The sequence below is a fragment of the Pagrus major genome, chromosome 13 (genome assembly GCF_040436345.1).
Source record: "Pagrus major chromosome 13, Pma_NU_1.0".
Taxonomy (NCBI): Eukaryota; Metazoa; Chordata; class Actinopteri; order Spariformes; family Sparidae; genus Pagrus; species Pagrus major.
This window is the reverse complement of record NC_133227.1, coordinates 4424460-4444151: the sequence shown is the minus strand read 5'-3', so window position 1 is coordinate 4444151 and position 19692 is coordinate 4424460. Positions and strand designations below refer to the sequence as shown.

At 39.8% G+C, this 19692-nt stretch overlaps 1 protein-coding gene across 4 annotated transcripts; it reads right to left on the bottom strand.

The window, feature by feature from the left end:
* Positions 1 to 277: 277 nt before the first annotated feature.
* LOC141006902 (cohesin subunit SA-2-like) lies at positions 278 to 19054 on the bottom strand. 4 transcript variants are annotated; one of them, XM_073479198.1, is made up of 34 exons: positions 18877 to 19054; positions 15588 to 15703; positions 15355 to 15433; positions 13692 to 13853; positions 13513 to 13609; positions 13340 to 13416; positions 12963 to 13167; positions 12682 to 12833; positions 11682 to 11755; positions 11299 to 11422; positions 11015 to 11113; positions 10720 to 10799; positions 10330 to 10437; positions 9335 to 9443; positions 9025 to 9142; positions 8818 to 8921; positions 8626 to 8718; positions 8449 to 8538; positions 8156 to 8359; positions 7996 to 8066; positions 7733 to 7820; positions 6584 to 6664; positions 6244 to 6336; positions 5956 to 6130; positions 5722 to 5861; positions 5530 to 5631; positions 5081 to 5229; positions 4858 to 4986; positions 4548 to 4756; positions 3783 to 4023; positions 3528 to 3638; positions 3258 to 3384; positions 2611 to 2688; positions 278 to 2214 (listed from the first exon to the last, which is right to left on the bottom strand). In XM_073479198.1, exons 2-34 carry the CDS (start codon positions 15629 to 15631, stop codon positions 2191 to 2193), a joined length of 3837 nt encoding a protein of 1278 aa, XP_073335299.1. In that variant the 5' UTR covers positions 15632 to 15703; positions 18877 to 19054; the 3' UTR covers positions 278 to 2190. The 4 variants fall into 4 exon arrangements, with proteins under 4 accessions (XP_073335299.1, XP_073335301.1, XP_073335300.1 ...); XM_073479200.1 differs by having other exon boundaries at positions 3783 to 4020; XM_073479199.1 differs by having other exon boundaries at positions 13692 to 13850.
* Between the last annotated feature and the right edge of the window lie 638 nt (positions 19055 to 19692).

The following is a 19692-nucleotide window of genomic DNA, read 5'->3' as shown; positions in this document are numbered from 1 at the left end:
TTGTGTGGACTCTTAAAAAAAACAACATAATTTCAGTCAAACACGAGCTACGTTTATAAAATCCCCTCTGAACTTGTTTTGTGTGTGCAGGCAGCAGGCTGGTATATTATGGGCAAATGTTGTCAATTACATATAATATGAATTAAAATTAAATGTAAGTATTTGGAAGTATAGGTTGACATCAGGGTTGTTAAAATCATCACACAGTCGCAGGGTGTTTATTCTGATCTCCGGACATGAATACAGATGTTAAAGGAGGCGACGGGCACTTTGAAAATAGAATAAAAACACAAATTTATTATACACAAATATTTAAATATGTGTAAACATACACAGATGTATGCACATTTTCAGCAGTTCAATGCAAAACAGAAAAAAAAGGTCCAAAATGAAACGATTCATGTCAGTTTACAGGCAATTCTAAGATGTGTTTGTCTCAAATGCCTCACATGGACATTTCACGTGATCTGTTTCTCCAGTTTATAGTGAGATTCTGAGGAAAGTTGGGGTTTGTCTCTAACTACAATATGAATACATCATTTTCCATAAAATCTGCCAACCAGGCCAAAACACAGAGGTAAAGAAACATCGCTACGATCAACTGAAAGGCAAACAAAAGGATTTACTGTGTGTAAAACTGGCAGGTTAACTAATAGTTACAATCTGCTTTATTAACGTTTCCCTACAAGTTCAAGCAAAACAGAAAATGCAAATATAAACTGAGCACCGAGTCACAATATATTACACATCTGTTACTGTATAATATACATTTCTGATACTATGATAGTCGACTAAAGATTTCTAAAACTTTATAATTCAGGATCATTCTATAACTCTTATACACTCAACAGTGGTACATCAAATAAAGTGGCAAAAAAAAAATCCTCTGCACACTTGCAAGCTGAAAAAGAAAAGAAACAACACTTCTATCTCATTTATCAAGTCCTTTCTTCTAAAGATTGTACTTATGGCAAGTCTGTATTTATAGATATTATTAGATATTATACAGTGGAGGAAAATAATCAAGATATAGGAGAGATTACATGTTTAAGGTCGAGTCAAAATCGTATGCATGACGCTGTGAATGCTCCCGATATTACAAAATAATTGTAGACGCAGCCATCGATCTGTCAAATGATTATATTTCAGCAGTGCATCACTTCTGCACCCATTCGTCACAGAGAGATGAAAAGAAAATACAAACAGCTGGCCGTCTCTATAGTAACATAATCATCTTCATTAAAAAGGATTATTTCAGCATCTATGTGAAATAACATGATTAGAAACCATTAATTTACATTTTTGATTGTCATTACAAAATATCTATAAATCAAAGTCGTCTCTAAGGTATAAAAGCAGAACACGTACATTTCTAAAAAATACCATCACAAAGAAATCTGAGAATGTCGTATATCGTTTGTGGCGAAGGCCTTCGAACAGTATGAGACGCCAGTTCACATTATGCTTTACCGCGTACACGTTTTGATATATGGCTACATGCCATGCCAAAGTCTACAGTTTTTAAAAGTACAGCAGGTGAACGCAATATCACTGACACACCTTTACAATGCAACGCAGTCCGGTTCAACAGAGCCGTAATGATGCACCTTATAAAGCTCAGAGAGGCGTCACAGATCACTGCCTGTGATAATTTCAAAAAATATGGCTGTAAAATTATCATGGAGTTAAATTAACACCTCTTTGACAAAGTGCAGCATCACGATCGTGTTCGACGACTGAACGCTCGCAGGATCATAAAGGTAGGATTATTCTGCAGGGCGGTTACGTTTCCGTCCGTGAGATTGTGTTCACCCCTCCTGTACGTTGGCCTCTATGTATTTACATCAGACAAGTTCTGTCTACTGAATGAAAAAAGGTTAAAGGTATATATTATTCATTTGAATGTCAGTCTGTTATCCTCTCCTCAGCTGTGCTGCTTCACCTCAGTTGTTTTTAGATTAACTGAACAAAAGCAGAAAACTTTCCCGCTGCGGTGCGACAAAAGTCTGGTGTGTGAAAATATCAGAATGAAATTCAAATTCAGTCTCTCCCTCTAAATTTTAACAAAACGCTGAAGAGGCAAACGTTGGTGTCTCACAAACCAGTTATAGTATAGTAGTCCATTTCACCCCACTCTGATGTTCACAGAGGAGTCGGCCATCTTTCTTCTCCTTGATGCTTCCAGTTTGTTTAAAACATTGAAACATTGAGAACCTAAAGATATAAAAGACAAATCATTTAGAAATCCACAATCATATAAATAGGAAACACAAAGTTCTGGCACAATTTTAGCAGTAAGTGTGGGTTAGTATGTGAAAAGCGTTTAATTTAATCATTTAATGTCATTTTTGCCATTTGTTTTGTTGTTTTTTTGCCATTAAGGCACTAAAAATGTTATTTTTGGTGAAGTATGATTTAACTTTTTAATATCTGACAGTATGATTATAATAATATTCTTAATCGTGACTTAACAAGCTTAAAAATGATAAGCAGCCATGGCCGCTCACAGCCTCCGTACAATACCAAATATCACGCTACACTTTTAAATGAGAAAAAAGCAGAAAATAAACAAATAAATAAATGGTTTTACAAGGAGAGTAAAATCCTCACCGAGTCATCCATGATGGAAGACGGGTCAAAGTAGTCCGGCTTTAGTTCGGTTCTTTCTCTGCGATTCTTTGATGCCGGCTGAAATATAACAGCTCAGTCAGAACAATGCACCACAAAATGTAAAGTAAACAAGAGACAAAAGACTTTGTGAACTTCATGTGTCGTTCTTCACTGTGGCAATCAAATGCTGGCAATTATCTTTATGTGCAAACGTCTAACATTTGACATCACAGGGAACCAACAACCCTTTAAGTTAAAAATGTGGGTGAGGAACTTTCTTTTTTTAAAATTACGACACATCAAATGACAATGAGAATAATCTCCTGCCTCTGCAGAGCTTCATAGTCAGATCATAGTGTCATTTTCAGTCCCCACAGCATCTGTTCACAGTGAAAACTCTCTCTGAACACCACCTGCTCAGCAGCACACAGTTAGCAATTAGCTCGTGAACAAAGTGAAACATGTAGTAGCTAAAGATCCAGATATTTCCCTCTGCAGAGGATGACTGTTGGACTTACAATCGGCAGGTGGATACTAATATAAGCTAATTTCCTCCGTAACTGCTGGAAGAGTAAATAACATTAACTGTTTGCTGACAGGTTTGCTGTGTTCACAGATTGTTTCCTCTGTCTGCAGGTTTAAATTACCAGATCGATGTCCATCGTGTCAAAATCCATGCCCTCATTGATGTCCTCCAAGCGGTCCTCTGATGACATCATCACATCCTCCACTATTGGCTCCTCATCATCCTCCATGAGTCCAGAGCCTCGACGACTGAGGAGCACACACAGATACTTGTTAAGAGATTGTACTGTTTCACATGCTGGATGTCATTTTTACATGTTAAATGTTACATTCAGCAGCTTTCTCCCACAATTAAAACCCATGTAATATACTGAAGAGAAGTGCCATCTCACATCGCTTGCTGCATGTGGTTCCTCATCTTGGCGTAGTGCATGCTGACCCGCTCTTGCTGCTGACGGGCCTCAGCTTGTTGCCTCTGTGTCAACATCCAAGTAACCTGGGTGCTGTGGGACAGTGTTTGGTATTCAACATGACTTCATGACGGTCGTAGTTTAACAAAAGTAGGACAAGATGCTATAAAAAGATGCATTTGTAAATATTTACTTGAAGCTAAGTTAAAGGTTTAAGGTATCAGGAAGGTTTTGTACTTGTAATCGATGGTATCCTGGTGGTGATGGTGTTGCTGCTGCTGGGGAGGGACAGGCTGCTGGGGAAGCTGCTCTGTCGGCATGGCGTATGCGGCTGCGTAGCTGTCCTCTGGCCTCATCTTCTTTGGATCCCTCAGCACAGTGGAGGTGAGGTGCGGCGAGTGCATCATCACCGGCGTCTGCACGTTCTGCTCGCGGTTCATCCAAACTGCATCAGTGCTGCTGCAGCTGTTCTCTTCTGCTACACGAGAGAATTTATGTATTATATGTTATTATATGTAGAATATCTGTATTGTATTTGCAGAGGACGCGCCTCGAAGAATCACTGGTCCCTACTCAATAACGCACATTGTTGAAATGCACATATTTCCAACTTTGTGACTGTGTATTTGCCGTTTGCCAACTACTAACACAAGGGTTCAAGGGTACCGGCTGAATAACATAGGTACTGCACTTTTACAAACCAACACTCAAAACAGTATAAGATGTTTTAGTGTCCAAAAAATTAGTATGAAACCAATAATACGTTAACTGCGCACTATTTACTAATTTCAATTTTCATGTGTTATTACATATAGAGTAAAAGTGGGAGTAAAGATAAAACACTGTTACCCAGGTTCAAATGTGAACAGTACCCGACCCTAACTACCACACATCTAGCAACTTTAACAACTAACTGTTAAAATAGTTTCTTTAAATCTAAGGGTGGGCACAGTTCACAGTAATGCAAGCAGTACATCAAGTATAATAATGTCGATTGCTCACCTTCAGGCAGTTTCCTTTTGCTAGCAGCTGCTGGCTTGGACTTCTTACTCCTGACGGAGGACCCTCGACTGCTGATCCCACTGATGACGGACACGGTGTCGTCATCCCCTCCAACCTGCAGGGAGTTCCGGTATGAGATGAGGGGCAGCCAGCAGTCCTCTCGCTGCAGGGCCATCTGAAACGTCATGAATCGCTCCAGGTACATGTGACTGTGGAAGCGTCAGAACGACAACAGTCAGTCAGTTTCTCGTCAGACTCCACGCTCACTGCAAACAGAAACCACAGCACACGCCTTGTGGCTCCAACTCACACTGTTCTCTTGTCCTGCCGAATGAGTTTGCTGGAGAACTCGCTCAGGATGTCCAAAAAGGCTAAATTGAGCGGGGTACCGCCCTCTCCTTGGGGACTAGGTTCCTTAAAAGCAAACTCAATTCCATCCCTAAAACAAATGCAGAGGGATGAAATGAATAGAAAGCTTTGCTCATTAAAACACCAATGTCATTGTCAGAAATTCGCAAAGTCTGGTTACTTACTTATGTAACATGGCGATTGCCTCCCTGGTCTTCATCTGATCCAAGCCAAATGTCAAGGAGAAGCGTCGGGCGAGCTCTTTGATGCCACAGAAGGCTGACGATGAGCGGTCGATATTGAAGCCAAGTTCAGACAACATGTCATTGAACAGCTGCAAAAGAAAACAACAAAAAATACACTTTTTTTCCCACATTTCTTTACAGGTGTTTTCACAGACCTGTCCTGGACCTGTAGCCCAATTTATTTATTTGAATTATAATCCAGTCTAACTGGAGCAACCGTTTGTAAAAGTGTTGATCAACATGACAGTTTTTCATATTACATTTTTTCATATTTTGTTTAAGACCATCTGGAGGATACGCTGGCACCAAAGTTCTGCAAAAAAAAAAACTCAAACAAGGCAAAAATAAATGATGTCTTTTTACAAATGATCCTTGGCTGAGAATCTTACCATCTGTAGGCTCAATACGAGCGTCTTTGCACATTGAACTTTGTCGATTTGTCTCGTTTTACTCATCGTGTCCTTGATGATATCTCCATAGTCGTTATAATACTAGGGAGAAAGACAAGGAAAACTTTTCAAAAGAAGAGCAGAGTAGGAGGAATTCCTCTGAATTGATTTTAAAAAGGGCTTTTAACCTACCCTCATATATTGTTTAAATATATCTGCTCCAGTGTTCATTTCTACGACATTGTAAATGATTAATTTGCAATAGGCAGCTAGAAGATTTCTTCGCTTGTGCAGAGCCTCGATTTTACTGGCTTCGTCATCTTGCTGTCCGTCTAAAAAATACAAAATAATGCAAATATTACAAAAATAAAGTGTTGGCAGCGTCCCCTTCATGTAGCATATTAATACATGGTGTTTAACTCTGACCTGTACTGTTGTTGTCATCATCCTGATCAATGAACACTTGATCCAGAATGAAGTTGAGCAGCTCTGCCTGCAAAGAGGAGTCTGGCGTGTAGACCAGAGGCTCCAGTTGTTCCCGGCCTGAAGACATAATTTGGTGACTGAAGATCAATAGCAGATCACATAGTATGGTGAAGGCCTGGAATGGACACAACACTTCAGCATTTTTGAAAATACTGACCAACCAAAATTGTCAGTGGTACTGAAGAACGGCCTTGTGAAAAAGTGAGGGCCAAATCAGCATAATCCCACCTGTTCTTTAACTGCCGTGTTGATGCTGTTTAGGTACCGCTGACACATGAGGCAGAAAGCTCTCATTTGCTTTCTCAAGGTCACCATATCACCCTGAAAGGTGCAAATGTTGAGTTAGACTGAAGTGAATAATCGATATACATGTATCGGTTCAGTAGTCCACAGAGTAAGTCGTTTGTCAGGATAGCTAACATGTGATGGTGTGATACTGTATCTATTTCACAGACGTATGAACAGAAATCTTTCGCTTATTGAACTGAAGGCCTTCTTTCACCTTGCCTTATTAACATGGTGCATTTTTTTTATCCCAAAAAATGCATCATGACCAATTTATAAATACCTTTAATGAAGTGCCGTCTGAAACCTTGGCCAGGTGCCACAGGATGATGTAATGTGTGCACTGCATTGCATGAATCACAATCTGGGGGAAGGAGGCAAGCAGATCAGATGAGCCGCGAAAATCCACACAGTCCGTGTATTAACACGTACTTAAGTGACCATGTTACTCAGAGAAATCAGGTTACATAGATGACCAGAGAACTCATTCACACACACTGTAGTGACCTGGACGATCTGAAATCGCCATGTTGGTGTTGTTCCTGGAACATCATAATTATTGATGCTCCAGAGCCATTATTGAAAACTGACGGATCACAGTTTTGTAATGTTATCGCTTTGTGACATGGGGAAAAAGACAAAAGAAATACACACATGGAAGAAGTTATCCTTTCAAACACGTGTTAAAAGTTGTGAAAGGGTCTAATTTGACCCAAACCATGTTTTCCTTAACCTAATTAAGTTTTTTTGATGCCTTAACCTAACCAAACAGCGACAGAAAACTGAAAAGAAACAAAAACAATAAGTGAAGTTAGTGTAAAAATAGTGAGTGAACAGCATAATGAAGCCAAAATGCGGACATTGCCATTTTTTTGTAATTAGAAAAATGGTGGTCCTGGAGCAACATTAATTGTGAAGTTATAAGAACAACACCTCCCAGACCTCATTGCGGTTTGCGTATAAATGCTGTAGTCATATTCCTTCTCTACCCCAACCTCACTGCTTTCAAATTTTAACTGTATTAGTCACAGAAGATGCTGCTTCCTCACAGCATGAAGGTGTCTGGATTTTACAAATAGTCCAAAGTTTTGTTGTGGAGACAGACTTTAGACTTCTAGTGGTTACTTTGTTTCATTTTCAGTGAGACTTTGGATGGAATCATATTAAATACAAGATACAAATTATTATTCTTTCCTTTCCGCTCAGTTACTTTCCCTGTCTGCAGTTTTTCTCATGTAAAACACAGAACCAAGATTTCTATAATCCCCCCTCACTGATTATGAAAAAGTTCCATGTTTTCATGATATTTAAGAAAGTGTTACGTGGATACATAAGTGTATGTAACAAATTGATCGCCTGAAATCGTTGGTTTGACATTCTGGGGACATTACTGACAAAGTTAGAGAAGACTCTGCTGTTAGGGCTGTGATACCTGTTCAGGCATATCCCCATTCTGCAGACCTGTGTTGAGTAGCCTGTAGTTGCTGGTGAAGAGATCCCACTTAGACAGGTCATGTGCACTGGAAGCAAAAAGAAAACAGATGATATGAATACATAGTAACAAAATTCACGCAAATGTCATTAATCACGTTGTTTCATAAAAGAAGACTAATGCTCAATACTTTTATGGCAAATAGTAAAACCTTCAACAACTATCAATCCATTGAAATCATCAGCACATGGTAACTGCTTTACTTGTGGAAAGCGCTGATCTTCTTGAGTGTTGATAAAACCTGGTAGGCATCATCCTCATCTGGTTCTTCACCCTGACAAACGAGATATCGAACCCGTGAAAGCCCGGAAATCACCCATGCTTTGACACGATCCACGCAGAGAAAAATCTTACAGCACCCACCTCTTGTAGAAAGTCCTCCAACAGTCTGTTGTACTTGTCTACAAGCTCATCGAGTAGCTGGGAGCGGGCGATGTCCACGCGGTTGAAGATGGTGAACTCTTCGTTGCAGAGAGAGTGGTAGGTGGTAGAGCAGGCCTCCAGGACCTCCGTGTCTGTGTGCTTATCCTGGACCTCCCAGATTTGCCGCAACAAGGCATCCAAATGCTTAATGAGAAGATGGAAGCACATGGTCATTGTTTGAAAATGCTGTGATTCAAGTTTAATCTAAAATTTAAAAAAATACACTGACAAACCTTTTCTAACCGGCCAGTTGTGTAGATGTCAAGATCAAAGTACTTTGGTATTTGTAGCAAATTGGTCACCTTATCAATATCAACGCAGTACTGTGACAAGAAAAGAGAAGCAGTTAGGTTGAATGGGTAGGAATTAAAGCTGTTGATCAAATCAAAGTCAACTCTGACAGGAATCACCTTTGCCAGTAACAGAGGCAACGCTACTGCGAACATCTCTGTGATCCGAGTTCGATCATCCAGCTGTGTTTTCTTCTCCTTTGCAGTCAGGACCTTTTTTCCCCCCACAAAAAGCAAACCATGTTGACAACATGAAGAAGGTCAAGAAGTCAAGAAGGTGAATACTCTCTCGATCGAGGACCACACACTCACCCTCTTCCCCGTGGCTCTGCCTACTGGAGGGTGGCATTCACATGCCTGCCGAATGGCACAGAGCATGATCTCGACCAGAGCCGTCTCCTGGCGATCAGTCAGGGCTACAAATCACAAGAACAGAAAGTTACTGACAATGTCATAAAAGATTTCATTTTCCTCATACTGGAGGAGGAAACTGTCAGCCAGTAACTGAGTGACCCTCACCCTCCTCGCCTGGCATGGGCTCATCCAGCAGCAGACTGATCATAGTTTCCCAGTCTTTCAACAAATCTGATGCACAGTCCCACAAGCTGTCCACCAAGTAGGCCCCATGTTCATGGAGCTGTAATACATAAAAAGATATTGAATCAACTTAAAATATACTGAAGCAAGGTAAGATCACTCTTCTTGTACCAGGAGATCATTTGATTTGATCCATCTAATCCAATCCAAAAATAAAATAAGATTAACAGACTTCTTAAAATGGACATTTTTAGGGTTTACACCCGGCAGTGAGACACAAAGGCCTGGTTACCTCACTCTCCAAGAAGAAGAAGACAGTGGTCTTGATAAGGCTGCCGTTAAGGCTCTGCCGGCCCCTCCTGGGTAATCCCTCCTCCTCAGGCGCTTGATGGCTGAAGAGCCTTTAAACAGAGCAATAAAACTGGCTGTTAAAAATGCCCCATTAAGGCAGGTTGAACAAGCAACTGCTCTGCCTGCAGTGCCTTTGGAAAAGCTATGAAGTGGGACAAGCGTGGGGGTGTCACAGCTATTACCAGATTTTATGACTTCCCATTAGATGTTATTTAATAATAAATAAACAACAACACAGATAACAACTGTTCATAACAGCAAAGCTATAGGTTATAACTAAGTACATTACGCATTTATTTATAATGCTATACTATAAGGATACATTGTTTAGATCAGGGTTCAGCAACCTTTACCATCAAAAGAGCCATTTTTGCCCCCTCCCTCACCAAAAAACTCTGTTTGTCTGGTAATTTCCCTCTCTCTGGAGATGCAAAATATATATTTGAGTCTTACATATGATGGTAACACAGTCTAAAAAGTATAAATTAGCCTATCAGGATGCCTTAATATTTTCACATGTGGCTACTCTGCAGTGGGGTTCATGCTTACTAGGTACTTGAACATTGCATTTTCATTAAGATAATACCATGTTTCTGGTGTATTTATGAAATTATAGAATTAGCCTACAGTAAAGAAAACTGTTTACATTTTTTAAACATTTTATTGGGGCATTCTATAACCAACAAAACACAAACACTTGTAAAGTGAAGAAAATATCCACTGGCACGTGTAGGCCTGCTCTGACATAGTAGCAATACAGAACTATATTCAAGCCTACTTGAGTCCTTAATATAATTTGTTTGAGAAAGTGAATAAAATAAAAAGTAATCTACTTTGATAACAAATAAACCATACAGTGACAGCCTACCTTTTAAAAACATTAAAAGTAATAAAAAGAAAAACCATTAGCCAATTTCAGACCAATCAAACACTTACTTCTTAAATAGAAATTCTCCAGCGGAGACAGCGATGGGTCGATGTGCTGAGTAAACCAGATGATAAACACTCTCACAGTCCTCTGCTGTCAGAACCTCATCACTGCTCCTGTTAGATGAATAGCATGCATTCTTGTGAATGACAAGGATGAGCATTTCAAATTAGACTTAAGGCTAATTGTGTGAAATTGTTTGTTTGAAAGGTTTTAGAGAAGATAGTGTGATGAGGGAAAATCTAGCAAAATGTGGTAACATTTTGCCATATTACACCCAGTAACAGTCAGCTACAAACAAAAACGAGGACATTTGTGAGCACAAATGGACAAAATAATACAGCTTCATGTAACAAGTTCAAATCCAGAATGATGCCATTCAAGAGGCAGTTACTCACTGTAGGACGAGTGTCAGTAGTTTAATGGCTTGCACTGCAACATCATACTCCTTGTCCAGAGTCATAGACACAATGCGGTCCTGTCAATAAGAGTCATTTTGTATTTCAGATACAGTATCTCAGTAGACTATCTGCATAACATTATGGGTATAATAAAGTCAAAATTATGTTATCACTCTTAACATATTGGCATATAAAGACGCGACAAGTAAAAAGCTTGTAAGTGTTCAACACATTTCAATGATGCACAAGGAGCCTCTACGACATACTCCAAGTGATGTAGCGGCTGGCTCACCTTGAAGCGACTGGTGAAGAGCTCCAGTCGTGCGCCGAGCTCTCTGCTGTAGAACAGGCTTTGGAGGGCAATCAGGCACTTCAGCCGCACCTCACCTTGCTAAAGTCACAGTAGAAATACATCATATAATGAAAATACTTAAATGAAAACACAGGTGTAACTTTGCCATTAACCATATTAAGTCTGTGAGTGCAGGAAGTCTTGACGAAGTTTGATTTAAACTGAGGTTAGTTGGTCTTTGGACGATACATTTCAAAGGTTCTTTTATCACTTTATCAGCTCACCTTGTCATGCATAGTCCAGCCGACATACTTCAGGTAACTGTCATTGAGGAAGGCGTCACTGTACAGCTTCATCCACACTCCAATCTCCTCAATGCAAATAGCTCGGATTTCAGAAATGGCATCACTAGAAAACACAAGAGTATTGATTACATTTAGACGTATGGCCTATGACATGTAAACTGTTCACAGCTGTAAGGTGTCAAACTAATTTCAGAGGGACCCATTTTGGTGTTGCCATACATTTTTCACTAGAGGGCGCCCTAAAGCTAAAAAGAAAAGAAGAGCACGGTTCCTGCTTCTAGTGATAAGACTCGAGTGAGGCACCTCAGTGTTATCCCACAGTCAACACACAGTATGTGGAAATCAATGAGGGACTCACGTACCGATATCTGTGAACAAACACTCCTTTGAAAATTGCATTCATCATGTTTTCAATTTCATCTTGATTTTCTTGAAGCTGGAAGAGAAACACAAAGTGACAGGTTTTAAATTATTTGCATGAAAACATCCAAAACTCAATTCCCTTCTTCTGCCTCGTTCAGCCCTCAAATACAAAAACTAAAAAGTATGACTTTCAAGTGGTTTTGCAGGAAGAGCTCTGAGATCTTATTTTAGTTAAGTTGCATTATTCTATTTTTTTCTTATTTTCAACAAATTTCAGCGAACAATATGTTGGTCAGAAGAAACCAATGGGCTGGGATTGGTTCCTTCTGAAGAAGTCAACCTTTAAAAACTGTGGTATAAATACTGTATGTTTTTATTTCAAAGGGCTAAGTCATGTTCCATAAAGAAATAATTGTAATGATTTTCAGTCATGGATTAATAAGCTTCACGAGGCTTTGGCTACACAGGCAAACAATGTTGGTTTTATAACCAGCCTTATCCTTTAACAGACATTTTAAAAAGAACATTTGCATTCTTTTGATTACACATATGTTCAGATTCACCACACTCTTAACTTGACTTACTTGTCGTAATTCACTTGTTTCAGCCTGATGAGCGCTAGCAGTTCATTAGGAAGCGCACAATCATGGGATTTCATCATTAACATAATCAACACTCCTAAAATTGAGTATCGTTCAGGCTCAAGATGAGACTTAACTTTATCGTCATGACACTCAGTAGGTACTAGTTCAATAAAATGTAGTTTAGCATCCAAACATTTAGTGCAAAGTGCACATAAATAGACATAAATGAATTTACAGGATGAACAATGCAAAAATACACAAATATACATGAATGAAGTGAACGCAGCTACAATATGTCATTATTGGTCTATGATAGAAATACAACCACTCACACAATCTTTGAGAGAGACACTTAACGCATTCCTAAAAGCTTGTGTAGTTGCTACAGTGTTAGACAACTTATCTTTCCTCTCACCTCTTTACGCTTCTGCAACAGCAGCTCCAACCTATCATTGGCCCTTTTGGCAACGACCTTGTTCCTCTCCGCATCGTACTGCCTCTGCGTGTTGTCCATATTGATGCTTAGATTCAGAGCCACATTCACCAAGGCTGTCATCAACTTCATGGCTGGCAAAAAACAACACGGTTCAGATACACGCCTAAAGGAATAACAGCTTCGGGACGTTAACAGCGTGAGCATGCAGACAGGCATGGATGCAGAAACTCAGAAGTGAAACATGTTCTTTAAAAACTGACCTGCTAGTGTGCTTGTGTGTCTAAACGCCCTGACCTGTGAGTCAGACAGGCCGGTGAGCAGTGAGATGAGTGTGTCCATCATATACTCGTCGTAGATGATGCTGTACTGACACTGACGCACCAGAACCGCAATGAAGTCAGAGAAGCTTATCCTGAATTTCTTCCACTGTGGTCCTGACATAGTTAATGGATAGTCACCGCTGTCCTGTGAGATGGCAGCAGTGAGATGATCAGCTTTACGGCAAGAGGATCACATTGGTTTCACTCTTTATGTCTGCCACATTATAAACACCTGCCATGCTGGTATCTGGTCACTGCACAGATTTATGGATAGATTGTTTTATTTCAAATTATTGTAAAAACAACTCCTGCATCACCTCATCAAACTCCTCTGTCATTTTTCGGATGATTTCGGAGTTCTGCATGTTTCTGAACATCTCTCCGCTCACAGCGCCTACGTGAAGAATCACACAGTGGCAGCAAAGTTTAATACCTCGCCTTCAGGCACCAAACCTGCTACATATTGACAAACATTATCTCAGACACTTACCTCTACAGCCAGAGCACTGAATGAAGAAGTTGATTAAGTCCAAGAGAGCAACGTCTCGGTCATGTTTGTATGCCTCGATCCAGTCATCAACAACAGACTGAAAATAAAAACTTACCATTACAATGAGAAGAAACTGCAGAACAAAACATAATCTCCTGACCTCACTAGGGTGTACCCACCTGCGTGGCACTCTTCCCCACTTTAACCACCTCGAACAGGGTCATATTCTCCATCCCGTTCTCCTGATGATGGCCATTCACCCGGCCAAGACCAGGGCCCCTCCCTGCTCCCACACCTTTGGCCTTGTCTCCAAGCGCCTTCTTCCCTTTCCTGGCCGCCTGCTGGGGAGAAAGATGGTCCGTGAAATATGAAATTAAAAGATTTAGTTGAAAAAAATATTAGTCATGCGTAAAGCCAGAAGAAGATTATTACCTGAAAATCTACATAGGTTGTCTATATAAAGACTAAATCCAGAGGAACACAGAGGGAAATTTGATTGTCATAGAGTAGTCCGTATGCACATTTAAAAATTAAGCCTACCCAAAAACTGCAATTCCTCTTAAGTCTACTTGAGGCTGGCTCCAAAAGCGAGTTAATCCACCCATAAAGATAAAGCCCCCATTTAACATGCCCAACTTCACCGCAGAAATAAACATGTTTACAGCCTGGTACATAAAACAGTTGAGGTCTGTGTAGCTAATTTCCCCATTCATAACGACTGTAGGGGGTGTGAATTCTTATGTAACTTGCTCATTTGAATTATATTAGAGTTTGCAAATTAAAGGGCCTTGCCACTTTGAGTGACAGCTAAGGGCTAGCTGCCTAGCTAGCTCTGAGCAACCAGAGTTCATTTGGCCTCCACCACACTCCACCTCTTTGCCAATTTTTGAATTAGCCAGGAGTTAAGTGAAGTCTAGCACTAACATGGTAAGATGGTAATGGCCGGAGCCACCACACTGAGCATCACAATGGTTCTTCAAAAACCTATGGGTCAAGTCAAGGAGACTATGTCCATGTTCTATAAAGTCTATGCAAGGGACTAAATCACATAACATTTGATACAGACAGTAATGCTGGATTGACTTATTTTCTGATCAAACACATCCGCTGCACATTATCACACTGCTTCTACTCTCTGTTAGTCCTGTGACGTACTGAGAACCAGTCCAGGGTGTTTCATATACCATCTTCACACGACGGCCATTTTCCTCGCTCAAATGCTGGGATAATGTCATCCTGCTACGTTCCAGGTTGCAAGTCATAAAATCATCAGGAATCTGACAAATGCTTCCTGATTGATCAGCAACACAAAGGAGATGGCTAGTGAAAATCTAGAGGGGTTTTAGGCCATATATTTTAAGGTAAAGCAACATATTTGATTACCCATTAGCTAACGTTAGCATTCAACAACTTCGTAGTTGGGTTACCATTTAATTACATCCAGTGTGTTCAACTTCTGTGTCCAAGATGTGTGTTGATATTTTAGAATTAATTTACAACTTTCCTATTGTATACACTATCAAACAATGTTAGCTAAGAAGTAGCTGAATGCGAACGGAACCTTGAAATATGTCCCGATATCCCCCTTTTCACCATCAATTATCGTTTTTAGTTGCTGATCAATCAGGAAGCAGTTAAATGATAACAAATTGTCAAATCCCCTCCTTTAAAGGACTTGCAACCTGGAACACAGCAGTATGCCATTTGAGCATGATGTCAGAGGAAAATGGCCACCATGTAAATATGGTAAATTGCATGCTGGGATTGACTCAAGCTTCCCTGTGAACTTGATTAAACACGGACAGATATGGATAATGAAGATGGGAGGTTAGAAAAACATACCAGGCCTTTTCCTGTCTTCGCACTTCTGCCATCAGGATCCTCAAAGTCAGTATCTGAAGACAACTGAGATTCTGTCTCTCTGTGCACAACACATGAAGTCATTACAAGCAGGAAACAGACTTGAAAAACAACATGTAAGTCCCGAGGAATAACATGACAGTGTACGTACATACAAACAACACATTCAAAGACATGTTTAAGTTAATAACACATTTCTGAGATGGATTGCTTACTGGGGAAATTGAAGCTCTGTGTGCAAATCCTGCGCTGCTATCATTTCTTCAACATTTTCTGGATCTGCTGGAGTAGGTGGCTTCTACTGCTCTGGACCCCAAGCACAATCTCTCAGCTGCACGTAGAAAATAAGGCAATAAGACATCAGAGGAGTTTGTTGATGTACGACAACACTTACTCTGGCTGCAGTAACTCACAAACAAATCACAGCACGTGTTTTATGTGGCTCAGTTTCAAGACCAAATGTAACGCTCCACAGACCCACAGATGAAGAGAACGTGTTTTGTTTCTTTTGTCAGAAAAAGTGAGCAGTGCGTTAGAGGCACTGCACAGCTCCAAAATCTCAGCGATATGAATACTGTGTATAATCTTTTTATATGCCATGATGATGATGACCATGCAGAGATAATGTGTTTGATAAAAGCCAAGAAAGAGTATTCGCTGCGGCTCATTTAAGGTCACCTCAGTAATGACTACGCTGATAGCAAAGCACTTAAAGTCACTTCGAACCCTGTCCTGTTTTTCAGTGTTTCTCAGTGAAATGTATGTGTATTCTTCAGGACAAACAGACATGATGGGTGCTTATAAAACATAAAAAAATGTACTGCCCAACCAGAACTTTTATTTTCAGTAGCTTAAAAGCTTTCAAGTGTAGCTTATCTGCCTCAAAATCTACGATCATAATTCTACACAACACAGACATACAATGAAGAAAGCAAAGATCCTGAGAAAAACATGTGACATGTGACAATATTTTCTGGTATTCTGTAGACAAAACAATTCATTGATTTATCTCAACTGATGAATTGATGAAGTAAACGGTCATTAGATGGAGCCCTACTTCAATCACACATCTTGTTCAGAGATCTCCTCAACAACCAAGCTTTTGTCACAGGCTTAATGGAGGTACTTTCCTCAGTCGCTGCACTGACTCACTTCCTCATTTATGCACACAGACAGTTCACAAATCCCGCCTTTGTCTCCAACTGTGCAGATTATTCAGAGTTTATACATCAGTTATCTTTAACTCTCAACCTGCAGCTGAAAATACAGAAAGCATATCTATATATATAATCGTTGTTGTCATTCTCTGAATCACACACTTCTAGTTGTCTTTACTACCTAGTGCTGTTGAAGTAATGTCAACTATCAATTGTGATGACTGATTACGATGATTGACCTTTCAGTGGATGAGCAACAGTTTGTTAGTCATCAAATAACGATACCAAATATGTTCTCGTTAACACGTTACATACATATTAATATTGTATATTCACGCATGTTTTACTTCATTTTATGTCATTGCTAACTAAAAAGTCTGGGTTTAATGACTATTGCTCAGATAGAATGAGATGTCTGAAGACATATGTTTGGATTCCAGTAACAAATAATGGGAATATATATTAGAGTTGATAACTTCGCTGACGGTGGAGTCAGTGTTTATAAATGTTCAAAACAACAGAGAGTAGTACAAAGGAGGCGGCTGACTGGAATAACCAATACAAATTCAGTACAGTGGCACTGCCAATTCTAATAAAGCACATTTTTATTTGAGGACAGATGGCACTGAGGGAGTATCTGCAGCTGGTAAGTAAAAACTAATTGAGTGACTCATCCAAAATCATTATTTTTTGATTGTTAAGTGAAAAGCTACATAAAATACAGTGGATATTAGAATAATGATTGTGGAGTGCTGAACTTGGTTAGCTCACAGGCAGGTGATGTGTCCCTCTATAATCAAATCTTGAGGTACCTGACTGGCACTTTATTTGAGTATTTACACTTCTATTCGGCTACATTTTGGAGGCTAGTATTGCACTCTTTACTTATTTATGTCATAATTGTAGTTACTTGTTACTTTGCTGGTTCCAATTATTAATCTAAAATAAAAATTATCTAATAAATTGACATACTATATTTTTTTGAATTAAGCTATCCAGCTGTATAAAAGCAATTAAAATGAGCTCCAGCTGCAACAAGTGTTGAACACATTAACGCAACAAAATGTGCTTCCTACTTTTACTTCTTTCTTCTGTATATCTACAATTTAAATAATTGAAAACAACTAAAGGCTTTCCAAAGCATTTTGCTGTAATAAACACAGCATAATCGTGCTTAAAGGCATATGTCTGCCGTGCCACTGAAGATAAGGTCTTCAGCCAGCAGTATGTGCTGAGAGGATCCTAAATCAACGGCAGGCTTCTGTCACACACATTGGATTAATATAAAATATACACAGTGTTCAAGGCTCCATGCTCTCACAGTAATGTGAAATGACTTGACATTTTATTATTGACAGGCCCACCTCAGTGCACTGACACACTGCATTTCCCACGTGTAATAGATTATAGTATAACATATATTTCCACAGATCGAGGTTTATGTTAGCTGTTAAAATGGTATACTTAAATATGATTTTATATAGGGCTTTGTAACGCGATGAGACAAATAACGCCAAGTATACAGTGTATCATTATGTTGTTGCTAAGTTAACTCTGTAACAGACAGTGAGAGAGAAGGGAAACCTGTGGGCGTGTGTACACCACACTACTGTCACGGGTGATCCCAACATGCAGTGTAAACACAACATGGTTGCTCTGACTCCAGACTCCCAGGACCATAAATGGAAATGTAACGTAACACTCGGTTTGAGTACCGACATATCAACACTCGTTACTTTCTTGGACAAAATATCCTCACATGTATTTAGTGTAGTTCGTTGCGATATTAAACTCTAACGTTACTTAAAACAAGCTGATCTTTTTAAACAATCCAGACACGCGCAGTTGTACACTTCCCGAACTACAAACGCATCTGCAGATGTTTCCGAGGCTGCTGGTTCATATCCACTCTCATCTCTTCCTCAAGTGCCGTCTGTGCTACGACGGCCAAGCAGCTCTGTGGCCAGTTCAAGCTAGCCGACATGTGATATGTTAGCCGAGACATCACCTTGTTAGCTACATTTAGACACCCTCTCTGACTACTTTACTCGTGCCGAGTCACGAACGTTTGAATCCGAGCTCACTTGAGCACTTTGATGCATTTTCAGCATCGGGATTAGTTGCTAGCTTGGCTAGCATCGCCGCTAACGTTAGCTGTAGCTGGCTAACGTGACAGGTTAGGTCGTCATCGTTAATCACGTCAGGATTTATTCCCATGAAGTCGTATTTCCGTGTGAAAGACTCCTATTAACAGTAATGTCAAGTGCTTGGCCAGCTCCCCAGTTTAGCAGCATCAATGACAAACTCCCTGGATGTTAACCTAGCTATCCGCCATTTTACAACTTACCTCGTTTTAAATCAAATAAGGGGCTGAAGCCAAATAATCCAAACGTCGCGGGCTGTGCAAAGAAGATGTTTCCGTTAATTTCCTGCACCAACTGTCATTTTCTGAATCTGAAAAATTGTTATTTTATCTGCTAGCTAACGTTAGGAAGCTCCTTGGTGGCTAACATAGCAAGGCACAGTTTGTATTTTCGTTATGCATGCAGCACACACCCCACCTGTCGGCGGCGCCGTGAACTGCAGGGAAGAAGGGTCATGCCTGTACAGAGCTCCTGACTCCTGATCACAGCTCCACTGACTGTCTCCATACACAATGTACAGTATACACATCAACGCGGAGATTATGTAGCCCAAGTCTATTCAGTGCAGGTCTACAAATTCATGCATGTATTTGCATTTAGTGAATTAAAAAAACTACATTACATAGAGACCTGTAACTTCAGATGAGCTGACCAGGATAAATAACCTGAATCTCCTCATTTGACAAACATTAACCTATTTTACCCCCTCTCTGTGTCTGCTGGGATACATTTGATTACTTAAACTTATCTAATCATAGTATCCATGCAATTATTGCTATAATATCATCATCATCATTTAATCCACGTTTTTACCTCCTCAGCCTATTTCTATGTGAAGAGCAAGCTGTCCTCTTGTTTTATCTACTCTGTGTACTCAAATGAAGTATTGTAATAGGTGGGGATACTATCACAATGCAAAGGAACGTATACTTAAAACATTTTTGGTACCTAGTATCAATAATTGATAATAAAATATGTAATGATTTACATCTTAAAGACTTAGGCTAGGTAAATGTTGA